The sequence below is a fragment of the Taeniopygia guttata genome, chromosome 1A (assembly GCF_048771995.1).
Source record: "Taeniopygia guttata chromosome 1A, bTaeGut7.mat, whole genome shotgun sequence".
Taxonomy (NCBI): domain Eukaryota; kingdom Metazoa; phylum Chordata; class Aves; order Passeriformes; family Estrildidae; genus Taeniopygia; species Taeniopygia guttata.
Window position 1 is genome coordinate 14953843 of NC_133025.1, and position 22349 is coordinate 14976191.

General features: G+C 35.2%; 1 protein-coding gene across 3 annotated transcripts in view; it reads left to right on the top strand.

Moving 5' to 3' along the window:
• Positions 1-22349, top strand: part of CPNE8 (copine 8) — a 71381-nt gene that overhangs the window by 21196 nt on the left and 27836 nt on the right. For all 3 annotated transcript variants that reach the window (XR_005977997.2, XM_030255803.4, XM_030255795.4), the window contains 7 exons: positions 511-614; positions 3474-3513; positions 4268-4344; positions 9677-9740; positions 12414-12517; positions 14336-14440; positions 17587-17628. Coding sequence is in view for 2 of the 3 variants with exons in the window: in XM_030255795.4 (XP_030111655.3) it covers positions 511-614; positions 3474-3513; positions 4268-4344; positions 9677-9740; positions 12414-12517; positions 14336-14440; positions 17587-17628 (536 nt within the window). In the remaining variant the exon portion in view is untranslated. The remainder of the gene's footprint in view (positions 1-510; positions 615-3473; positions 3514-4267; positions 4345-9676; positions 9741-12413; positions 12518-14335; positions 14441-17586; positions 17629-22349) is intronic.

Consider the following 22349-nt stretch of genomic DNA (forward strand, 5'->3'; position numbering starts at 1 on the left):
GGAAAAGGTATTTTGCCAAAAGCTCAGAGAGAGGAGCAGTGAAGAGAGAGCTGAACTGAGGTGAAATAGAAGATGGACAGTGCAAAAATGATACATTAGCAATGGAAGGATTGTGTTCCCTAATGTCTAAAGCTGTCAGAAGTAAACAATATATGCAAGATTTTGCTTGCTGTTGTGTTTGGTTTGGGTTTTTTTTGGTGTGCTTTTTTTAAGGAAACAGTGGATTTTTGTTACTGATTCAATTTTTTTGTGGATTTTTATTGGCTTTGGAGATGATGATAAAGTTTAGGTCATACTATACAAGGTATAGTCCACTCTATATTGTAATATGAGGTCTTCTGCCACTCTGTCTTCATCCATGTCTGTTAATCTGAACACAGTCATTTTCTTTTGTGGCATCTGTTTGAGAGGTTTTTACAGGCTGTCATATATCTCACATATTCCTGGTATTGGCAATCTAATTATACTTCCTAATAGCATATAGCTTAAACTTACACTTTTGTTTTACAGTTTGGAAGAACAGAAGTAATTGATAATACTTTAAATCCAGATTTTGTAAGAAAATTTATAATGGACTACTTCTTTGAAGAAAGAGAGAATCTGCGATTTGATTTGTAAGTTAACAATCTTTGACTCTAATATTGCAGCTCTGTAAGCATGTAAGGTTTTGTCCAGGATAAAATTTACTTGAAGAGAGACGGTATCTATTGACATAGGATAAATTAATATAATACATGATTTAGTGTTGCTTCCTCATAATAATGACTGAGTTTTAAGAAATTGGCAGATGTTAACTAGTCAAAGTACAATTATGCTTACAATTATTACTTCCAGAAAGTAGAAATGAAAAAATGTCAAAACATTAAAATATTCTTGCAACACATCCAGCAAAACAGGCACAGATATACTATCCAGAAATAAAATACTGTACAAGTAGTACAGAGCTAAAATTTTCTTCATTATGCACCTAAATATACTAAATTTTAAGATTTTAAAACAACAGCAGTTATTTGAGAAGTAGATGACTTTTGACATTATTCCAGATGTGCTCATTTCATTCCACTCGTGGAATTGTTTTGACTTTCACTTCATTCTTTGGAAAATAGAATTGAGAGTCCAGTCACCAGGTCATGTCACCATTGCATGTCATCTCTTACATTTCAGTCCTTTCTGATTATTTTGGTCTTTGTGATAATCAAGGTTGTCTTGGCTTTTTTTAATATTCATCCTCTTTTTTTTATTAGCAGTTCTTTCTTAACCTTGTCCTAGGAGAGAATATGAATAATCCTCATAGATAATTAAGTTTTTGCTGCAGTTTTGCATCACACTATGCATTGTTCCCACAAATTTTCTTTATATGTCCTTTTTTAGTTGAAGAACCCTTTTCGTATTTCTTTTCACTTTCTTTGTAAGATATACTAGACTATTTCAAGGAATGAAAGGAAATACTAAATCCAGGAAGATTACAGGGTGCTTTGAGGCGGCTGGGTACAAATCACAATGGAAGCCTAATGCAGACTTTATTTGGAGTTTTGAAAGTTAGGTTTAATGTCATTCAATCTGTGGAGTATAACTATTGTGGGTTATTTAAAATAAGTTTTAAGTCAGAGCTAATCAATTTGTGAAATAAAGGATTCTTCTCCAAGTATAAAGCATTGCACAGTGGGGGCTGTGTGGAAATCTGTAGCAGTTTGCCTCCTGCTTCTCATAGGATGCATGTAGGGTATGGGGAGGGGGAAGTGCAGTAGAGATGAGAAGTGAAAGAAGTGAACTGAAAAAGAGAAAGCTTGATCTACAGAAAGAAAGGGGAGTCTGTAAAGACCTTCTGGATAAGTGTCATCTGGAAAGCACTTGGACCTGGAAGGGAAAACACAGTCCCCTGTTTAATTCTTTATGTAGTTAGAGAAATGGACTCCTGTCTGTCTGTGAAAAGCTGTAACTATCACACATTCTCTGTACTTACCAGAATGACCTGACTGCTTTCTGCTGCTGTCCTGGGTTACCTGGACATAAGGCTGTTCTGAGCTCAAAGCTGAATGGCTGTCTTTGCCTGCAAGGGACCATATAGCCATATTGCATGAATTTACTGTAGAGCCCTATAAAAATGATAGATGAAAAATTAAATATCTTAGAACTCTGAGTTAGAAATGTGAATCTCCCATAGCCAGTCATGGACTAAATCCCAATTCTGAAGCTTTAGAAAGCTTCCTATATTCAGTTCCTTGGCAAAATTGTGTAGTACTGTGTACTACTGTTGGCCAAAGTGTTATTTTTCAAAGAAATTCCTTGTATGATTCATATATTTTGCAGGGGAAAAAATATCAGGTGGCAAGTATATCTTTAATATTTGATGCTTCAATAAATGAGCATGACACCCCCCCCCAGCCCCCCAACAATGTACAGCCACCAATGTCACAGGCCCCTTTCTGCTCACAGCTGGTACTTAGTAAGTGATTTTGCCAGTGAAGTTGTTCTTTGTTTTACTTCTGTAGCTATCCCTCAGGTCAAATTATAAGTTATGTTTTTCTATTCAATTTCACCAAATAGTTTGCTTTTAATTGGAGGTTTTAACTCATATTAATGGTATTTATAGGAATTGCTTTTCTTTATGAATATGTTTCTAAAGCTTTGGCTGTGCTGCACCACATCCAGCTGTGTTCTGGTATTCCTGTCATCCTGACTTGTGATCTGGTCCATGATGCATCCCAGCAGCCAGTTGTGGCAGCACAGCCAAAGGGATAGAATTCCATGCAGGGGAGCCTGAGATAGGCAGTAACATAACAGATGAAAACTTGTTCAGTTTAGTTACTGGTATTGAATCTGAATGGATTATTTGGTAAGAATATTACTTGCATTATCTGATAAAGATGAGAGACTATTAAAGTATAGAGATTAATAGTCCTGTATAATTTTCTGACTTTTTTTTTTTGATGTCTCTTAAATTTGGAGAGAAACATTTTTTAACTCTTGCCTTGATTGTGGAAGGGAAACTATGACATTTTCTAGCTGCAGGAAGATTGAGATTATGATAAACTCAAAAGACCAAATAAAACTCTTGCTAAAAGCTGTTTAGTTTATTGTCAATTATTTCAGGTTGCTTATTCAAATGACTTAAAAATTACCTAAGAAAGTAATTGACAAGTTAGTTTGTTTTCTAGAGTTAATTTTTAATTTTTGGTCTGCTTTTTGTCATCTTTCACTGTTCAAACAGGAATATCAGAAGAATTTCTCTTAAAAGCTTGCACTTTGTTGAAAATTATTTCATTTCAAATAACTAGTGAACCATAAACTTATAATATGGGATGACTCAATTTATCTTCCTTACTGTTGAACTACCGTTCACAAATCTGTTTGTGTAAATTTCACACATGGCAATAGGTGAAAGAATTGTTTGATTTTTGTTTCTTTACATTATTGTCCTCAGATATGTCATCTGGCATCTCTGATATAAATTTTCTTTTTTTTTTCCTAAGCTATGATGTTGACTCAAAGAGTCCTAACCTGTCAAAACATGTAAGTTCTTCCTCACTATTATAATTCTTTGTGTTAAAATGTATGCATTTCTTAAGTATGTTTATTTTCTTTTGACTGTAAGTAGTATCAGATACACAGAGAAAAATACAGTGATTGGCTATGACTGAAAACATATAATGCTAATGAGTATAATGTTAATGGGACATTTCTCTTGCAAAGGGCATATTTGATGATTCATGTATACCTTTTCAGATATGTAATATGCTGAAATTAGTTGATGCTTTTTTGGGTCCTAAAACTGAAGCATGTTTTTTTGTGTCTCAGTGTTAGAATAAATTTTTTATACTCAAGTTGTCTTGAAATGGGAATGATTAAATAGTAACTTTAAGATTTAGAGATGCAAGAGTAGAATTCAGAGGCCAGAGGCTTCTCAGTGAATTTTTTTAAAATAAATGCAGGAAGGCTTTGAGAACCTGGAGCTAAGGAAAAGAGCATAGTAGAAGGAATACTGTGTGTGTGCTTCACTGTGAAAAGAAATTTTAGCCACTGATTTCCAATTACATCCTCACTGTAGTGATAGTGTAGGGTCTTAGAATTACATCTGTAAGTGCTACCTACTGTTACGTCAAATAGGTGGTAGTGAGTCTGTTTATGATTTACTATTGCATAGTTATTACTAAGATGTGGTGTTCAACAGAATCTGTTTTTCAGTAGGGAACAGCTCAGATAAACGGGAAACCTAATTTCATTGTGTGAAATATGAATTCTGAATTTTTATGTTACTACTTTTCAGGATTTTTTGGGACAGATGTTTTGCACACTGGGAGAAATAGTGGGATCGCATGGGAGCAGACTGGAAAAATCCATTGTGTAAGTATTCTGGAATGTTGGATGAATGCATACTGCTGCGTGAGGCTAGAGTTGTGGAGCTTTTTTGCTGTGAGATATCTTGATATATAGAATTGACAGATATAGCTTTTAAGAGAGAGTAAATAGTTACATGCAATAGAAATCTTTCTTTATATAGGCTATGATAATTTGGGTTTCATTTTGGACAATTAGCAAATGAATTAACTAATCCATAATTTTTGTCAACCTTGTTACATATTGCATTAAAAATAGCTTGAGTGTACTAATCTAAAAAAATGGGTTTTGTTTTAGTTTTCAAATTAGCACATCATAAAACTTTAATTACCTTTTGTTCAAGCATTTGAGTTCCTGCAAAAAACCTTCACAAAGAAACAGTGAAGAATCAGCTGACCAGATTATCAGATTTCTAATACAATCACACAAAATTATTAACATCAGCAAATATTGTGGTTATTAGACAAGAATATTTTGTGATTCTCCCCTTAATCCCATTCTGGATTTTAAACTTTTTAAAACATGTCTAGGAAATAACCTTGAGGACCAGTACAGTAAGTATCACAATAGAGAAGTTGTGTTATTAGGTTATCTGATTAAAAAGGTTGTCTGTGAACAAACGAGACATGTGTCCCAATGGTAGGTGGGGGAGCCCAAATACCCTGCCCTGGCTGCCTTCAGATCCATCCCAGGAGGGTCATCAGCTTGTGGAAACCCATCTCCACACTCTCAAAGAATCACAGAGGTACAAAGCACGGGCAGGGGGACTCCAGTAACACAAGGAAACAGCCCCTGCCTAGCTCCAGGGCTGTTCCCGGAGAGCCAGACAGAGCCCCAGCACTGTGGGATGGCAACACACAAGTCACTGCTTGTTCTGGGCATGTTTTAGTTCTTGATGGCTGCACAGTTTGAGCATAGAAATACTGTCTTGTCAATCAGGGCAAGAGGCTGGCCTTATTTTGTTCTACTAAAACAACAGCTCACTGACTTTTCACTGTCTAGCCCTAGCTCATGCCAGCTGCCACAGCAAATTGTACTGTCACAGCTCCATGGACTGGGTTGAGTGAATGCCATTTGATTCTTCTGGAAGCCTGTGGTCACTTGGTCAGAGAAAGTGCTGACTTTAAAGACACTTGTATTTCGTAAGATGAATCTTACCTGATGTTTTGAAAGTCTTCAAATTTGTTTCTGTCCTTAATTAGTAAATTATTCAGTGTGGTACACTTTTTTTTTCTGAGAAAATTTCTGAAATTTGTTTTGAACATGTAGATTAAAAGGCATTCATTCAGTAGTTTAGCATTTGGTACAGGTTAAATGAAGTCTGAAATGAATTACAGGTGAAGTTTAAAGTTTGAAACTATCTATTAGGAAAAAAAACCAGTGAAGATTCTGTGGAAAAGAGGTCTTACTTCACAGTTGTGTTGGCCTGTGTAATATATTTTCGCTTGGGTAAACAAGCATTTCTCAGGTCTTGGTTCTGATACTGTCTTGTATTGTAGTTACTAAGTGGACCCAACATGTGGGTAGACACATGTTAATGAGAGAATGTTTGACTTTTTATCAGTTCTTCATAGTGTCCCTGTTTTATTTTGTCTTTGCTGCTTTTGACAGTGCTGTGACTTGACAACTATGCCTGAGTATTTGTCCATTCTGGACTCTCTGAAGTCTGGCTGTCTAGGAGACATTTCTGTTATTCATGAAACTTTGCATTCCATTTCAGAATTGTTTGCTTATAGATGTGTGGTTAATGTCTCTTAATAGTCAAACAATGAGAATTGAATTCACAATATTGCATGTCTTCCCTAAGAAGGGAAGACATGCTTTGAGTTTACTGTTCTCTTTATGAAGTCAAGTCTGTGTTCTCAAAGCATGAATGTTCTTTATGATCTATGAGTTAAGAGAGCTTTATCTTTTCACCAGATTTCTGAAGTTCATTAATATTTTCCCTCTTCAGTTCTCTGCTAATGGATGTACAAAGAAGAGAATGCTTGGTACTGTTTTAGTCCCAATCAGCTACCCTACAGATGTAGCACTTTTTATACTTAAGCAGTTTGAGAAGCTTGAATTCCATTCTCTGATTGGCATTCAAGTAAGCTCTGATGTTCTTTCAAAATGAAAATTAGAAAGACATGAAGCTTATACTTCTCTAGAAGAAACTCTATCTACTTTTGGCATTTGCAAAAATCTTACACAATTCAGGATTCTATGGCTGCTGTGAGCTGTCCAGCTTCAAGCCAGATTGTGTATCTATCATCAGGGAAAGTTCCCTTAGGACCTACAGTGAAAGGGTAGTCTTGTCCCTCCTCAAAGTTAAAGGAGAACATCTCAAGCCTAGAAGGTCATCATTGTTGTGGTCAGGCAGGAAGGCTGAAACACACCTTGCACTAATCTTCATGGCAAGTACAAAAGTGAAGGTACACAGTTCACATTTTTCTTTGGCTACATGGCATGCATGTCTTGCAGTTTCATGGGTGTTACAAGCACCAGTGGATTACACCTCTGAGGCATGAACCTGACAATATTTCTTCTTGGCAGTTGTGAGATTGTCCCCTGAACCTCCTTCTCTGTTTCTGATATCATTAAGGACTTGGAATTATATGCACTGAGTCTGTCACACAGAGTCTTGCTCCCAGTATTGTAGAGTGGTTGTCTGTTATCCTTGTGACAGTGAACATTTTTTGTTTAAGAACATGCTTTAGTGTTGCACTTTATTTTACAGACTGGCCAGATACAAATATGAACATTTGTTTTGGATAATTTCCGTTGGAAAATAATTCTAGTCATTCAAAGGAGGTGAAATGGATAATGTGACATTTTAACAGTAATGTTTGTTTTCTTTACTGTTGTGTTACTAGATTCATTAAATGCCTTCTCAAGACAAGCTCCATGTGTAAGATTTACTCTGCCTGGCCTCATGTGTTCCAGCTGTATTGGCATGAAAGGATAATACAGATACATCTATTTCCTGAAATGGCATGGTTTCATTTTTCTCTCAAGAGAGTGCCACCTGCTCAGATATTGTCCAAAATTAGATCTTTGAATGTTCTGTCTTCCTAAATAGAAGATGCTAGCCCCATTTATAACTCTGAGCAATGCTTTTCTTTTTCAGGATCTGCTAAGTGCATTCCTGTAGGGATTTCCTTTGATGAGGAGATGGGGCCATTGCAAAGCTTAATGAGCATTCTATGCTAGTTATTCACATCTGAGTGCCATTGCCTGCTAATGAGGCTCTACTGGAGCCAGCTGGCCTATTATGTGAAGTTCTTTTTCCTGTCATCTTGCTGTGAACATAATTGATAGAAAAATACCTGAACTTCCCATATCTATTTGTCCTATCCTGTTATCTGTGGGTGACTGTCAGAGGGCTAGGCTCTGCAAATTCAGGGATAAGCCTGTAAATTTTTGAATGACATCAAAGATGTTCCATCCTCTGCCTCATTGCAATTCCAACTTGCAAAATTGGCCCTTTTTCACCTCTCAGGTTTGAATTTCCACATAAATAGTCATCTTTTACATAGGCTCTGTAAAGGTCCTCCTTTCAGTCCTTGTTAAAGCCCAAGTACTCTTCAGACTGTCCTTTTAAACTTCTCTTGGTGTTGCAGATGTGATGTCTCAGTTGTGGAATCATTTGTTCTAAGGACACAATAATTCCTCCTCAAGACTGTATCTTATATAGACATGCAGGTATTGTTGAAAACCTTTCTTTGATAATGGTTGTCTGTTCTGTTCCTCTAACAATGGCATTTCCTGCTCCTTCAAATACTGTCCAGAAAGAGTTGATCACTGTAGAAAAGCCTAGAGGTTCTGGACTTTCAAGCCAGCAGAACCCACTGAAATGTAGATTTTCACATTTTATTTTCCTTTATTCAGTTTGTACTCTGCTCACACTTTTCTATATCTGAGTTTCAAATAATCTCACATTTTCTATAGCCCTGAATGGTGGAGTTGACTGCAGTTATGCAATACAGATTGCAGTTAATTTATCTGTCTGACTGTCTGTCTATCTATCTATCTATCTATCTGTCATACTCATTATTACCTCACAAATCCTGATCTGTAACTCTTTCCAGAAAAACCCTGAGAAACTAGTTGCCCAAATATAATTTTTCTATTGTAATTTCACTGTGATAGAACCAGTTCCAGGGTAGCTCACTACCAACTATCCCTTAGAGCTAAGGAAGATGAGCAATGGCACTGCATCCTGGATTTAAACAAGTGGAACTCTTACATGCTTGTCTTTAACATAGTATTTGTCAGTATTTCTCTGGCAAGTGGAAAGACTGGTCTGTAATGATGAATCTCTAAGTAATTTTTTTTTTTTTTTGGTACTTGAAGTTTTGACCAGTTTGAAATTATTTTATTATTTTCTTACAGGGCATTATTGCTAGTTAAAGTTTGTTCCATTTGCCTGATCTGTGACCACTGAAGTTGTTCTCAGGGTATTTTAAAGATTTTTTTTCTTAATGAATGATTTTTAAGGGGTGGTCTAGTACTATTTTCATGCATGTAGACTTAAGCATATGAAGTTTGTACTTAACAGCATCAAAAACTGTACAAATCATTTGGTAGAGTTTTTAGTTCCTGAATAATGAGAACTTGATCTGTAGAGAAATTCTGTGCTAATCTTGATGAAGTATTTCACCTCTTTATGAACCATCGTGTTAATATTGTCCTTCTTTTATAAGGCCCATGGCCTTCTGTGTTGGGTGTGTCCCCATCCAAAAGGCTGCTGGCACCGACTACTATCAGATTATGTGTGGGTTTTCTGTTTCTCTGCTGCTTTTTATGCTGAAGAACTGAGGATGTTTTGGGATTTCTGGTGTTGCAGCCTGTATTTTTAATTGCTGTCTGGGTGAATAGTAATTTCTTTTGCAACTCCTGTATCAGATATGATGGTGAGATTATTAATGTGTCTTCGTAGACATTTCAGAATAAATGTTGTAAAATAATGCTAGTGTTTACTTTTAACTATATTTTAGGTTTTTCTTTTAAGTAAAATTTGCAATAGGATGTTTTTAACAAATGAGTTGTAGAATTATCTCTAAACAAAACATCAGTGGGAGGGTGGATAGTTTCAGCCTATTGAAACTTTGAATACTGCTTCCTTTAAAATCAAAACTGATTTGTTTCTTGCTAGTTAGAATAAATATGCAACTCATTTACCAATTCAGTTAGGATAAACCAACTTTTTTACACAGGACAAGTGGCAGAAGATGGAAACTGAATTGCATTCCATCAGCTCTGTGACTTGAAAACTTACCTTGTGCTTTCTGCATCAGTTGTAACTTTCATAGATAATATTAAGGAACTAAGGTGATGTGGTTGTGTTTTTTTGCAGAGGAATTCCTGGGAAGAAGTGTGGAACAGTCATAGTAACAGCAGAGGAACTAGGGTGTTGCAGGGTAAGTGTGCTCATTTCTTTCCAAAAATAACATGAAAATTTTGTGATTTACACTGCACTGGATTGTAATGGTATAACTTATAAATTTTTGATTTGTGTAAGAAGTTAGAATACTATTTTCATTTAAGGTGCCCTTAGTTTTAGAGAGAAGCAGAAAGAAGCAGAAGCTAACGCTCAATGTATCTTTCATTGTCTCTAATACTCCTTCATGTCTTTACTCTCTCACAGTCTCTTGCAATGTCTCAGCAGCTGTCACATACTTGGTCTTCTGGATTTTTGTACTTTATCCAAATTTCTACAGCTAATATTCAGAATATCAATGAGTTGTGGAATCACTGAGTTGCTGAAGTTGGAAAAGACCTTGAAAGATTGTCTAGTCCAATACTTCTGCCCTTCTTAGGGCAGACTACTCAGGGCTCTGTGCAGTTGGGTTTTGAATCCCAGCAATCTCCACAATTTCTCTGTTACAGCTTTTCAGCACACTGAATAAAAAGGTTTTCCCTTATATTTAAGTGGAATTTATCCAATTTCAAGTATGTACATATTATCACCTTTTCTTCCACTGGATGCCACTAACCATAGTGTTATTCCTAGTATATTATATATATTTTATATATATATAAAATATACATATTAATACATATATAAATACATATAATATATATTATTAATTATATATTATAATGTATATATATATCATACTCCCTGTTTATTCCCTAGTATCATGTACTTACACAAATTGATAAGCCTTCTGTTTTCCAGGCTAAATAATTTCAGCTCTCTCTGCCTTTCTCCAGATGAGAGATGGTCCAATCCCTTAATCCACCAATGCTTTTGGTGGAATTGCTTCAGTATGTTTATGTCTTCCTTGTACTCACCGAAGCTGAGTTACTTCTTTCACCTTTCTGTCACCACTCTTCCTAATGTAGCCCAGCCAGTTAATCAATGGCACATTGATTAACTTGGTGTCCACCAACCCCCTTCAGTCCTCTTCTGCCAAGCTGCTTTCTTGCTTGTTGGCCTACAGCCTGTCCTGGTGCATAGGGTTATTCCCCTTTAAGTGCAGCACCTGGCATTTTGCTCTGTTGAACCCCATGAGGTTCATATTGGTTAGTTTATCCAGCCTGTACAGATGTCTCTGACAGCACAACCATCAGCTGTATAAACATCTAGTTTTGTATTGTTTGCAAACTTGCAGAGGGTCTACACTGTACATCATCCAGGTCATTGATGACCAAGATGTTTGACATTCTTGGCCCATTTTTGATGCCATGGATACATTGCTAATGCCTCATCCCAGTATGACGCTTTGAAGCCCAGCGGTTCAGCGATTTTTCAGTGTCCCTCACTGTCCAGTTTTCTAGTCTATAATTTGTTAGTTTGTGAACAAGAATTTATGGGAGATAGTGTATAAGGCCATGCTAAAGTGAAGAATAAACAACATCTAGGCTCCTCTCATCCAATCAGCTACTCATTTTGTAAGGAAAGGCTTCCAGTGATCAGACATGGGGAAAATCCTTTCTGACGTCTCTTAGCCACCTTCTTCTTTTTTATGTTTGCATATGTTTTCCATGATTATTTGCTTTATTCATCCTGGGGTTTGAGGTAAAATTGTCTTGGATCCTCCTGCCCTTTCTCAAAGACAGGAGAGCTTCCCCTGAACATCATTACTTTATAGAGGCAACTGAAAGTGGCCCCACAGTTATATCAGCCAACTCCATCAGCACACTCAGGTGTCTCCTACCAAGTCCCATGGACTTCTGTGTGTCTGTTCTGTTTTAAATGTTCCATTCCTGGTCCTCCTCTACCAAGTGCAAGTTATCCTTGTTCCAGACTTTCTCAGGTCTGGATCTCAGGTTTCCATGAGTCTTAAGGAAAATCTTAGCAGTAGGACTCGATTCTCAAAGACGTAGAAAGCTCTGAGAAACATGGACCTTGCAATGTCCTTTGTCACCTGGTCTCCTGTCCCACTCAATGGTGAGCCTGCATTTTTCTGTCATCATCCTCTTGGTGCTGTTGCACCTCCAGATCTGTTTATGGAGCAGTCTTCAGCAGGCCCTGCCCCAGTTAGCTGGTGAGTCTGCAAGTTTATCTTTGTATTTTTATTTATATCCTTTTCTCATTCTTGACTTTACCTAAAGAGATGACCTGTGTGACTTAGTTTGCCTGATTACAGCAATGAAACTTATCTCCTTATTTGTTGTCAGATTGGATGTACTTGGTACTTTCAGGCTCTTTTTCTTGAAGGTTCCAGACTTTTAAGAGCCAGCAGGCATTTGCTTGACAAGCAGCAGGAACAGGCAACAGGTCTCAGTCACTGAAGGAATGAGGCTGAGTCGTGCCTGACTGGAGTTTTTAAAATTAGTTCTAATATGCTTTCCTTGCCTGTGCATCTACTTTCAGAATGTAGTTTTGGATGTCAGGAATCCTTGAAAAATCTTGAGCCATTTTAGCATAGAAAATTGTTCTTTTTCTGGTGTGCCTACAAAGGAATTCTTGGTTCCAGCCATTCAAACTGCTCTATGAAGACATTGCACAAATGTGAATATGTAAAGGGCATTTAGAAGACAGATACCCCCATTTATTTTGTTTTCTATTTGTATCGTTTAATCGATTTTTTTTTTAGTGAGTGGATTGTATGCTGTCTGTAATTTTTCTATATTACCCATTTCAGGATTCAGTTTTAATGCAATTTTGTGCAAACAAGCTGGACAAGAAGGACTTCTTTGGGAAATCTGATCCTTTCCTTGTATTTCATCGAAGCAATGAAGATGGCAGGTAGGTACCTGTTAAGTATTTTTGCTGCTAATCAGTAGGCAACTTAATTATTTCCATCATAATAACATATAGATAATAATATAGATAATGTAGTTATCTTTTTTTTTACACTTTCCAGATTAAGCTGTGTTTCTTTTATAATGTTTGTTGAATTTCAGTTTGTCATGTTAGGCAGTATATGAATAAAACTATTACAACAAATTGTTCAAATACTGCAATTTAGGGTTTTAAGAGGTAAATGTCTCATAAATATAGAGCACTATGACAATTAATTGTAATAAAATAGCTAAATAGTTTGTGAAGATATAGTATGCATTTCAATTGAATAGAGTTCTCAAAGAAAATTGTAGCTTCAAAATATGCTAATGCTTAGAAATTCTGTTTAGATAAAAACATTTTATACCGCAAATTTAAATTGGGAAGTATCTTTTATATTTTTGACAGAGTTCTAGGAAATTGAATTCAAAAATCCCCAAAACAGAATTTGTATTTTTACAAATGGCTGTTTGCTACATTCATGCTTTTAATTTATTAAAGTAGACTAATCTCTTCTGTTCCACTGCTAAGCCTTGACATGCACTGGTCAACACAACACTCTGCCTTTGTGGGGCTCTACTAGCAGGTTAAGATTTCTTGGAAGTTGAAAGTCCTCACATCTAACATGTATCAAACTAAAGGCTAGACATATATGTTACTACTTTTTTCTGTAGCTTAACTGGAACAGTTGTTGACAAATCTGTGTATGGGTGTGTGCATCTGTTACCTACTTTTTTTTCTCTTGGAGGAAGATGATAGGAACAGTTTCCTGAGTAAACACTGCCTATGTAAAACTGCAAACCTGGAGTTATGGCTCCTTTGTGAGTGGTATTAAGGTCACTTGTGAAATTTCTCTGGGTATCACTGGGAGTGCTGGTACATGCAGCCTCTCTCAGCCTTGAGTGCCATTCTTCCCCACTTCCTTGTAAGGGGTGCGTGTTGAGCCAGTAATGCTTTATAGGTCTCCTGAATCCAACAGGATGTTGGGCCAGTACTTCTGCACCTCTGGCAGGAGAATGTTTCTTTTTTTCCTTTTTTTTCTTTTTTTTTATCTTCAGGCATGTCTTCTGAATCATAGCCAGGATAAAATCCTAGACGTTTGGGGTGCAAGGAGGACATTCCCTCAAAGGATAACTTTAGTTGCAACTGGATGAGGCATTTCAGTAATGATTTCACCAGTGACCTTGTCTCTTGCTTTCTTTTGAACAATACAGTCCCCAAGATGGGGGTTCAAAAGAGGTATTTTAATTTTGCATCATTTAGAGAAAGCAGAATGTGTTAATACAATTCATGAGAGAAGGTCATCATGGAATCTCAGAGAGGTTTATATGTTTAACCTAAGACAGCCCTGGTTAAAAAATCATGGACATAAAATGGGAAATAAAAATCTGAAAGCCATAATTCCTACAGCTCAGTTTCTTAATCTCTAAGCAAGAGTCAGATCCTCACAGGATTGCTTTCTTTCTGGATCTGTGAGTAATTCCTGCATGTACAAGGTGTGTTTAAACTAGTGAGAAGGAAACTGCTCTTCCCTGAGCAGTGAATGGTTATAGTTCCTGTTGAAGTTTCGGGTAAAAACATTTTAGATTAAGAGTTGTTTAGCACTCTAGTCGGTAATCTCTCTCCAACAAGACTCTTCAGTCTGATTTCACCATCTTTCTTTTTTCTTACCATGTGTTTTAATGCACATAATATGTATGAATGATTACAGCTCTTTTAGTGACACTAAAGAAAAAGTAAATAAATACAAAATGTATCTTAATTTTTTTGTATTAATTGCAGTTTTACAATCTGCCACAAAACAGAAGTTGTAAAAAATACATTGAATCCAGTGTGGCAGGCATTCAAGATTTCTGTGAGAGCACTGTGTAATGGAGACTATGACCGGTAAGATGTAGCTTAAGCTTTTTTAGCATGTACAAGTTTTTTATCCCTAACTCCTGTGTTCTTTATTTAATCAACAGTTTGAAAGGATAATAGGTGTTCAAAACTGTTCATCACATTAAAGAATTTAGAAAAATAAAGCAAATATGCTAAATCTGTAGGAATTGGTAGTGGTGTTTTCTGGAAAAAGTTCTTTGTTCTCTATGGTGTGAATTAGAAAGAAAAGACTAATTTAAAACATGGTCTTTGTGACAAGTGTACACAAGTATTTTTCAATGTTTCAATGAAAAACAATGATGATCTCTTTTCCTTGGGTGACAATGCAATATCAGAGGATGCTGATAAATGAAAGCCTTTAAAATCCATAGATCAGTAGATGAGAAACACAGAAGGTAGTCATCTTCAGATTTGAAGTTTTCAGTGGTGCCATGCAAAAGGATCTATCTTTGGGTGGTAATAATAACATATTTTTAATCAACATTTTACCACTAATAACAAACAAATTAGTTCAGTGCAAATGGGTATTTTTAGACTCCTTAAGAATGGCCATGTTGGTTACTCTTTCACTTAGATGCAATAAAAATGAAGCAATTTTGTAATGAGCATATTCAAATAAAATTTTTTACTTGTATTTGGGTTGATGTGCATAATGCATAAAAAAAAATAGTATTCATTAAGCTCCTCTCTGGACAATGCACTGTTTATCATATTAAAGAAAAAAAGTTTTGATAATAATTAGAAAAGAGGTTATGGTGCAGGCATATTAAAATAACCCCAGCATTCCAAATTAAGGGAACTTAGAAGTGTAATAGCACTCCTCAAATTATTTTTGTGTATCTGCTGTTGACCTGCTTTCAACATGATGTGCTCAGTGAATAAAGGGTCCATGGAACTTCATAGTCCTGCATACAACAATCATATTTCAAATTAAGAAGTAGTCATTAGCTGTCAGGTTAATTCAAATTAACCTGCTGATAGTCCAGAAAAAAAACTTCAGAGGTTTGGGGTATTTTAGTTCGAAAACCCTTCTTTCTAAAGGTAAGGATTAGCTTCCTAACAGCCACATGGTAATACATAAAACCACAAACCCTAAAGGTGTCTTTCAGATATTGATAATTTCACAGATAAAGTTTTGGTGCTCTGGGTTCCGTGATAGATGTGAAAAGTAGGAATAATGTCATTAGTAAAAGTATGTCACAGTAAATGTTTATTCTGGTGTTGGGGAGACTAAATCTTCAGCTTGTGCATGCTTCTGAGTGAACTCTGTCCACATTTTCATTATGGAATGACCAGGATTTGCTTAATTTTTCTCAAACTATGCAATATACAGTGTTTTCAGACACCACAGGAATGGCATTTCAGTACTGCAGTATTACTTAGTGTCTAATGTCTTTGTTCTTTCTTTCTCTTAGTATGAGCTATCAAAAAGCACAGTTATTTTCTGCATAAAAGTTTTAAAACAGAGATACCCATCTCTAACTTTGATTATTTTTAAATGAAAAGGGTTTTTTAATATTAAAATAGGAAACCCATCCTCTAAACTGTGTCCTTTAAGGTAAAGGTTAAGTTTCAGTATTTGAAGATTGGAAAGGTCTTTTAATATCTTGAATATCGTGCAAAATAGATAAAAGTCAAGATCCTTAATTAATCTTTTAATATGAAATAAATTTCATATTAAAGAGAGGAGCTTTATTCAAGGATGTATTGCTCTTACTGCAGTTACCTGTCTGAAGATCCTTCTCAATAATTTATCTTGATAGTCTTAATAATTTATTTTAATAATCTTGAGTTTTCTCACTGAGATGGTTTTGCTATTTGGACACAGATTTGTTAGACTATTCAAAACTTAAATCCCACTAAACCTTAAATAAATCTTAACTTAGTAGTGCATTCTGTATGTCATAACAGTTTTTGAAAAGTAAGGAAAATAGTGGTTGTCTAGGGAAAAAAATGTGATATTGCCTTTTTTTGCTGAATTCCTCTGAAGGTGAAAGTAGTTTCCTTTGAAGGTTGAAATACTTGGTAGGATAAGAGGTTTGTTCTGCAGAACAACTTTTGCTTTAATCAGTTTTCATTGTAAGGTAACTTAAATCCAACCTGAATTATGCAAAAGCTGTAAAATATAATAAATTGTGTTGTTAGGAGCCTTTAAATTTGAGTTGAAAAGAGGTACATCCAGACAAAGCAAGTTATTCTTTACCTTTTTTGGAAAATCATAAAAAATGTGAAAAATATTGCAGTGTGAATTGCTTGATATTATATTGTATATTATATCAACTGTTACTCAGCTTTATCTCCAATGGGTCCCTTCTTAGTAAAGAAAATTAATCAATATATATATTTGACTGTATGTAATTGGAAGCAAATTACAAAGTATTTGGTTAGATTCTTGTCCCTTCTATTAATGAGACAGCCCTGATGAGTTCACTTCATGTGAAACTGTTCTGAAGAGTAAAAGTAAGTTACATTGTTGCTTAAAATACAGGATGTGTGGAGGTGTTATTTTTCTATCCCATGTTCAGTTGATTTTAGGCCAAATAGGATTCACTATTAGCAGTTGTTGAATTTGCTTATGTACATACACTTTCTGTAGTGAAAGGAGATTAATAAAGCTATATACTATATCCTCATACATCTTTCCTGTTTTATCAATATGCTCTGAAGTATTTGCATGTTAAGAAACCTACTCTTGAAGTAAGTATGTGAAATATCTTTACTTGGGAAATGTCTGCTTTTTCCTTTTTATCTGTTTCCCAGTCATCCCTGAAGCAAGGTTAGAGCTGCCCTCAAGGATTCACTTTACTCATAATGAAACAGTTCTTAAAAACTTTGATAAAACTTCAAGGTTTAAATAATCATTTATTTTAAAAACCACAGAAAATTCAGAGCATCAGCAAGTAAAAATATGTTGGTCAAACTTCCAATGTGTTTAATTGTTTCCTGAGTTTCCACTGTATTTAGCTATTGATTTATGAAAAAATGTTGTGTAACCTGACAGGCTATTTGCTGCCCCGTGAGAAATGACTGAAAAACTCTGTTTTTTGGATTTGGCACAATTGATGCACCCCTATGCTATTAATCTTAAAGGCAATCCGGGTACAAATGTAACATTTTAATAGGGTTGTGTTGTTGTTGTTGTTTTATTTTAGGACAATTAAAGTAGAAGTATATGATTGGGATAGAGATGGAAGGTAAGACATTATTTCTGTTAAACTTAAGGGTTATTCCTGCATGTATATACATATTGCAAAACATATAAATATTTAGTGTCCAGCATAATATTATAGAAAGTTATTTGTCAATACTTACAGGTACAGGTACTGGAAAAATTCTGCTGTGATACAGCTCTGTGTTTTGCAGTTGTGGTAAATACTGATGCGTTGGGCTATTTCAAACCTGCTGTGTGTATTTTCATCCATGGAACATGACAAAATGCACATTCCTGCAGTGGCTACTCATGGTGGCCTAAATATTGCAATGTAGAAGCCACCTATTCATTACCTTAATTTCAGATTGGGTCTGAATGTTCATTTCCATGTCTGTCTTCATCAAAACATTATTGTAAACTCTGGAGTTGGAAGACCTGAGTTTTGTGTAACTCCCCTTGAAAGAGGACAGTGGAATATACGTGGAATTTCTGTTGCTGAATTCAGGAGGGATATCTGTTCTTCTTAAGAGCTGTGAACCCCAGTGTACTGGCTGTACATTTTTTTCTGAAGAAATGAGCCTTTCAAATTGCCTTTATTTTGACAAACAAGGTAAAATTATCTTTTAACACAGTGGATTGATACCTGCTGTTCTTTTAAAAATGTTTGAGCTTATATCTTCATATGTTGATTAGAAACTGTATTCATAAATCTTGGTACTGAAATGTAATACAGTAATATGTTTATTTCCATTTATCTTTAATTTGGTATGTCTTCATTATTTCCTATTAATCCTAATGAATATTTTAAAATATATGGAATGCACTTGCATTTTGATTTTTAAAAGCATATGATTTATTCTACAGTAATATCTTTAATACTGCCAAAGCAATTTGCTTATAGTATAATAGATAATGATATTGTGCTTCTCTGATGATGTCTTGTAATCATTATAGTCAAATTTATCCTGTGTTACTGTTCATTACCTTGCTGACAAGATCCAAAAACCTATTCAGCTTTCTTGGGTTATAATTTTGTCTTTTTGGTTTCCCATGATGAAGCCTGTTGATTTAAGCGTTCTTATCACGAAGCCTGTTGATTTAAGCATTCTTATCTCATGTTTACTCTCTATGAATACCTACCAGTGTAAATTCTTCCTTCTTGATTAGATATTCCCTGGAGATAAATAACATATATAAGTAACATATTCTACCATTTAAAATAAGTGTATTTAAATTTAAAAAGCCATACTAGCAAAAAAATCATTGCATCCCTGTTAGAATTTATATTAACATTCTTTTCTCAATGAGATTTGGCAAATCCTTAAAAATTTTATGTCTGTGTATAAACCAAATTTTTTTTAGAATAAGCTAGCAATGAAAAGTTAAATCATATTGCCATGTTAATAAAAAACAAGTATTATATTTTATCAAGGTATCAATCCCCATGTGCTGTCTCACTTTATCCAAAATCTGTAAGATTAAAAAGAAAAGAAAAAAATCTGACAAATAACACTAACTGCAAGGCTGAGTGAAATTTTGAATATACTCTGGATTTTAGGCAATCATTAGCCTCTCCAGTCTCAAATAGTTTCAAATATTATCTTCATTTGCTCACATCACAATCTGAATACCTATAAAATTAAGATCTAAAAACCAAAAGTGTAGGATACCATTTACATGTTTTCCTTTTTATTCTAATGGTATGATTTTTTTTTTTTTTCTTTTTGCTTTCTGTCTATTTTGAATTTATAAGCACACCAAGCACTGACATCCTTCATGTAAAATTCCTCTGAAAGATGACACAGCACTCATCCATCTCATGTGACTTTAGACAATGCAAAAATCAGACAAGTAGATTGGACTAATCATTTAAGCTACCTCAGTGGCTTACAGGGGAAAATGATCTGATTGAATCCATCCTGCCTGGAATAAATTGCCATTTGGTGGTGCCTGTAATCCTACAGAGTGATCGTTGCAAAACCTAAGTGCCTAATTTAACTCTGGCATTGTCAAGTATATCTGAAATGAATCCCATTCAAGAATTACTCTAACAATTTTTTGTACAACTCCACTGTTCCTCAGTTTATATTAATCTCCATTTGTGATGAGCAGTTTTTATAAGCTGTTGTTACACCAGCTGGACATGTCACCGTGCTGAATCTGTTTGCTCCAGGGATGTGCAGACTGGACAGAACCAATCTTTGAAAGATTGCCTGCTCTCTAGATAGCAAAGCAAGTTATTCTGAATATTACAGGCAGTTCTGCAATCAGGAAGACAAAATTACAGTGCATATACTTGATTTCTGAATCATGACTTGATTTTGACTTCTTGTGTCTTGCCTAAGAAGTTTTTTTTTCCTTTTCCCCGTTCTGTGTTACCTGTGCTTTGAAAAATAGCACCATGGTGTGCTTTGGGTTGAGCTTCTTTCTTCATGTTCCTAAACTACATTGTTGGAGTAATTGTAATGTAATATCATGGTTGTATTGTTGTCATCAAATAGCTCTTATTTATTTTCAAATATCAAACAAAACTTCTTGACAAAAAGTAATACATGCCCTTGGTAACATTAACACTATTAAATATTAAACATCCTTTGTGTCAAACCAGTTTTTGCGTAAAAATTGCATTAAAAATTTGCATAAAAATTGTCAAAATATGAACAACTTGTTCTGATATCTTTTATTGCTTCTAAGAGCTGTGACAAACCCCAAAATATTTAATGCTATAAGAAGTCACAAAAGTTGGTTTTGTTAGTGTGCCAGTTGTCTGACAGAGTCACATTTTTAGGGTTTTTTTTATTGAGTGTCCTTATATATGAAGCAGACAGGTCTAACAGAAGGAAAAAAATAAGATAGTGCACAACCTCACATCAGCAATACTACGATGGTTTTAGTTCTCTTTAAAAGCTTTGTCATTTAATTTCAGAAAAAATATCATTTAGCATACATGTTGCAAAAGTCATTTCAGTCTCGATATTTATGAACTGTTACATAGAAAAAGGGGGAGGGTTGGGTTATAAAGCTGTAAATAGTCATACTAACCTAGATCCACAGAAGCATTCATCTGAAAATATCAATACTGCAGGAGAGATTTTAAATTTCAGATTCTAAGTTTTCCACCTTATTTTTTGTCCTTCATCTTCCTTCTCCAGCTAGATAGTTGATTTTTAGATTCTTCCATTTTCTCCTTATTCACTGATATGCTTCTGATTATAAATGTCCTTTCCTCTATTGGTTTTTTCCTTTAGATAATAAAAACATGAAAGTTAATACAATTTTGACAGTGATTTTCAGTACTTCAAAACACAGGGCTAAATGTGGAAAACTTAGGAAGATGGGCTTTAAGATAATTTTTTGTGCTAAAACTCTTTGTTTCTGTGTTCTGATATGCTACTCATAGATGAAAGTCTGTAAGTCTAGGAAAATTTGGTGTTAGGCAGGCAAAGAGAATAAGTACTTCGGATTCTCAATCCAGAGAATAAAAAGGAGATCCATTTGCTGAAGTGTGATGATTAATATTAGAATATTTTCTTAATGACTTATACATCTGGCAAAGGCATATTTGTCCAACAGGCACTCAGCCTTCAGAACCAGCCTAGTGGTGGCATGTACATCCACCTGAACACCCAGTGTAAAGATCCTAGTTGATCTTCTAAGTGCAGAGGGCTCTGAGACTGCTTATGTGTGCCCATACCTTTTTAACATGATTCATCAGAGGAATCATACCTTTCTAGCTCAGGTCTTGTCAGTGATTGAATATAGCCATAGGGAAAGGAGGCTTTCCAGTGTCTCCTAGGATTAAAGGAGCAATTACTTTTAAGCAATACAGATTCTTTTGCTCCCCAGGGACAGTTCTGTCTAGAATGGCTCAGGTTTCCTGTTTGTTGCAGCATGCTTGTAGGTAGTCATTGAATTACTGTTTGAATTTCTGCCTTAAATATACAACCTGATTTGAAAATGAAAGTTTAGAACTTTTACGAAAGGGAAAAGTTCCATTTTAAGCATTATACATTCTTCTCCAGTGCCACAGTTCTCCAAGGTTAAATACACCTTGTGGATGGCTTCCTCTATTCCCTGCTTAAACAGTCATTGCAGTCTGGAGAGCATTTAAGCAGATACACCTCCAAATACATTTCTTAAGAGAAATCTTTGTTTTGGAAGCAATTTGATGATCTCCCTACTGAGAGGGGAGTGTTTCATGTGAAGTGATCCCTTTTGAGTCTGGGTAATGAGGAATATCTTTAACAAACAATGTTTCTCAAACTTTATTACAGTATGCTTTGCTTATGTTGTATCAGCATGAGGACTGAATCTTTTAGTTGTTTGATTCATAGATTTTGTGAATTCATTATGAGTTTAGAAAATGAGATTTATATTTGAGGGTTTTTTGTTTTATTTCATTATGAATAAAGCAAGAAAAATTTCAAGTTGCTGTGGATTGTTTCCACTTTTCATTTTGCAACATTCGTATTTATTTAAATTTGCTTTAAATATTTACAGCTTAGTTAAAACTGTGCTGAATTTCTTAAAAACAAATTTTTCAAGTCACAAAGTCATAAAACTTTGAATTTCTATTGTAGTTTACCATTGGTTAGTTAGCTTCATAGCTCACCGGATGTGGAGGCATAGTGTAGAGGAAATACAATGCCTTCTTGGAGCACAGCTGGGAAAATCTGGAGCAGCAGTGGGGAAAGTTCAGCTGGGCAGAGCAGAGAATGGGAACAGAACATCTGGGAGTTGTGCAGTTGACAGCTGGGGCACTGA